The 3,652-nt window shown below is 37.8% G+C and overlaps 1 protein-coding gene across 1 annotated transcript in view; it reads left to right on the forward strand.

Moving 5' to 3' along the window:
• The window catches only part of e2f1 (E2F transcription factor 1), an 11,564-nt gene that overhangs the window by 3,575 nt on the left and 4,337 nt on the right, over positions 1 to 3,652 (forward strand). Inside the window, exons 3-4 of the mRNA XM_014015366.1 lie at positions 2,609 to 2,828; positions 2,960 to 3,112. Of these exons, the coding sequence (XP_013870820.1) occupies positions 2,609 to 2,828; positions 2,960 to 3,112 (373 nt within the window). The remainder of the gene's footprint in view (positions 1 to 2,608; positions 2,829 to 2,959; positions 3,113 to 3,652) is intronic.

Consider the following 3,652-nt stretch of genomic DNA (forward strand, 5'->3'; position numbering starts at 1 on the left):
CATATAATTAAACAATTAAAATATAAAAATGGACAATTAAATAAATAAATGTCACATGAAATTGAATTGTTTCCTTGTCCCATTAAATAATTAAATCTATCTTTATACATTGTGAAATTAATAATTAAATGTCAGGAAATGATTTTAACTGTCAAACCCAGTCCTCAAACTCAGTGGGCGGGACAATTGTAGCTTTTTTTTTTTAAGTGAAGAGAATAACCGAGAGAGAAGTAATTAGAAAGATTGAAATAGCGATTAGAAGTATATTAAATATAGACCAACAAAACACAGGACCACACACTGGATGGAAAGCTTCAATGCATCATGAAGCTTAATCTCACCATCGCTAGAATTCAGACCAAATATTAATGTATCATCGTAACCAACAAGACAAACTAAGTCATATCTCTGGATCTGCTCATGATATCAGGATGATCCAGTTAGCAAAATGTAGCTTTTAAATTCAGGAATATGAAAATATGATTAGGTCATTTTGACCAAATTTGGCTTAATTCTCATTTCAGTATGATTGGTCTGGTCACATATTTTACTGGAGTCATTTTTTTTTTTCGACAACTTTAGAAAGATACCTTGCGCCGACCTCCTGAAGGGAGTGAATTTGATTGTGGTTGAATGAGAAGGACAAATCTACAATTCTGAAACCCCATTGGTTCCTACAAATACTTGCAACACCTCTGTCTTTTACTGACAATGAAGGAAAAACTCAACCAACATTTAATGCAACATAAATTTGGATCAAATCAGTACTTTTCCCCATGTTGTCTTCAAGTTTAGAATTTTTTTTTAAATCGTCCAATGCCAAAGGCAAAGCAAAAACATTTTTGTGTGTTTGTCTGTAGCTTGAACCAGAGGACGAATTTTAATAAAACTCTCAAACTCAAAAAGTAGTTGATTAATTCAAATAATTTCAATTCATTTATATTGTGCCAAGTCACAACATATGTCATCTCAGGGCACTGTACACAAAACACAATAAATCTAAAGAAGCCAAAAGATTGTGCTGAATCGTCCTGATGCATCTCGGTAATCCAAGGGGACTTTGAGCCCCGCCTGCATTCACTACCTACACATGACAYGGCACCTAAGAACAACAGCATCCAAACCAATAAGTCAGGTGATGGGGCACAGCCTCTATGAACAATAGAGCTAGAAGAACTGGTCCAGGTGTATTTTCCTCTGAAAGAGAGACAAAGAAAACGTTATCTATTGAAGGAGAGAGACTAAAGACAACAGCAGAGTGAGGAAATGTGCTCAGTTTGTGCTCCAGCAGTCTTAAGTCTATAGCAGCAGAAATGACGAATAATTCAGTAAACCTAAGTCTAACTATATGTTTTATCAAAAAGGAAAGTCTTCAGTCTAATCTTAAAAGTAGACAGAGTGTCAGCCTCACAGACAGAAACTGGAAGTTGGTTCCACAAGAGAGGAGCTTGATAACTGAAAGCTCTGCCTCCCATTCTACTTTTACAAACTYGAGGAACCACAAGTAAACCTGCAGTCTGAGAGCAAAGTCCTGTTAGGAAAGTATGGAACAATAAAATGTTTAATATATGATGGATGTTTAATAAACATCTCCAACAGACTTTGGAGTCAGCCCATTTGAAGATGGCAACAGTTAATTGACATTAATAACACAAAAATGGCTGTAACTCAGACAATTTTCAGGGGTAGACATAACCATAGGTTGTCCGAGACAACTTATTTTCATTTCAGACAACCATATCATGTCTCCTGGTTGTCTGGTGGTCAACCAAGAAAAAAAGACCTTGATTAAAGTTCTCTGCCGCGGGTGTCCAATCATTTGTAAAAATGAAAGGGAGAAAAAACTTGGTAAAGCTGAACAGAACACTAAACTGTAACTTTTAATAAGGTCGTGTACACAGTTTACTCCTATTTAAGTGAAAATGTTTGACCTATGAGCAGAAACAAGTTTATGAATGTTGGGTAACCTCTAGATTTCTTTAGAAACATTTTTGCTGCTTTACTCCCTGAGCCTTAAATGCTCTATTCCAAAGAAGAGAATGAGGAAGTTTTATTCACGCAGATCCCGTCAACCTGGCTGACTGAGAACAATTATATATATAATTAACTTTTTCTACAGAACAATATACTTGTTAAATTACATTTTTCTTGAGATTCTTTTGGACAACCAAAAGGTTTTGCGGACAACCAGGTTTTGTTAACAGGTTGTCCACTGGGCAACCTGAAAAATATCCTTATGTCTACCCCTGAACTTTATAGTTATTGAGTTAAAATTGGGTGCAGTAGTAGCTGAGAGTCATTTCCAACACATACTCTGAGCACATCGTGGGAGATTTCACAGCATCAGAGAGGAATGTGCAGTGTTTGCACAATTTGACCAAAACAGCTATAAGACCATCCGTTACCAGCACTGGGTGATTTTAGTTTAAAACTTGATGGGCGATGTGCACCCCTTCCAGGAAAGCTAGGCCTTTATTCTGCAATGAAGCTAATTTTGACACATTTAAAAGAAAAGGTCTAAAATAACATCCAGTATGACTAATCCTTGCTACAAGAATAAAAGCGTGCATGTTGTGTTCATAAAGCTGCATGTGGTCCCTCTCTGCAGTCCCTCACTACAAGACGGAGAAGTCCCGCTACGACACGTCTTTGAACCTGACCACCAAGCGCTTCCTGGACCTGCTGTCTCAGTCAGACGACGGCGTGGTGGATCTGAACTGGGCCTCGCAGGTCCTGGATGTCCAGAAGAGACGCATCTATGACATCACAAACGTCCTGGAGGGAATCCAGCTCATCTCCAAGAAGTCCAAGAACCACATCCAGTGGCTGTGAGTTAAAAAAAACAAAAAAAACTCATGGGCAGGACACGGTTTTGAAAAACTRAAACCAACAAGCAGCTAGTTAGACAAATACCTGCTTGTTATTCATGTTTTGTTTTCTGTCTGATCTTTTCCTGCAGTGGTAATCGAATCGATGCCAACCTGGTTTCTCGGCACAAGGAGCTGCAGAGGGAGGTGTGTGACCTGACTGAGGCCGAGGAGAAGCTGGATGAGCTCATCTCCAAATGCACCCTGCAGCTCCGACTGCTCACAGAGGACCCGCAGAACAAGAAATATCCTTTTTTGGCCAGATTACCTGGAACTTAGATCAGTCGCAGTTATCGATGTACTGTATCAGTTAATCACAAGATAAATTAAATTGAGGTCGATAATTTTCATTTGCCTTCGTGTTTGTTGTCTTCCTCTTTTCTGCTCCTGAGCGTAGCGAGGAGTGAACTCTGGTGTCAGATGCATGGTCTCTAACCTCTGTAGCATGAGCAGAGTTGTAAAGTAACTAAGTACAAATACTTTGTTACTGTACTTAAGTATACTTTTTGGGTATCTGTACTTTACTTGAGTACTTTTTTCAGCCTACTTTTTACTTCTACTCCTTACATTAAAAAAAAGGCAAGAAGTAGAAAGTCGTTAATTTTATTTCATTTTTGCTTGTTTTTATTCCAGTTTGTTATTATAAAAATAAATACTATCCATAAAAATTGTGCCTCCTAGATAGAGTGAATTTAATTGTGGTTGAATGAGATAAACGTATAAAATTCTGATAGTGTATTAGTTTGTACACAAACAAATCATGTCACACTCCAGCAGGACATAAT

Source organism: Austrofundulus limnaeus, unplaced genomic scaffold (genome assembly GCF_001266775.1).
Source record: "Austrofundulus limnaeus strain Quisiro unplaced genomic scaffold, Austrofundulus_limnaeus-1.0 Scaffold128, whole genome shotgun sequence".
In the NCBI taxonomy this organism is placed as follows: domain Eukaryota; kingdom Metazoa; phylum Chordata; class Actinopteri; order Cyprinodontiformes; family Rivulidae; genus Austrofundulus; species Austrofundulus limnaeus.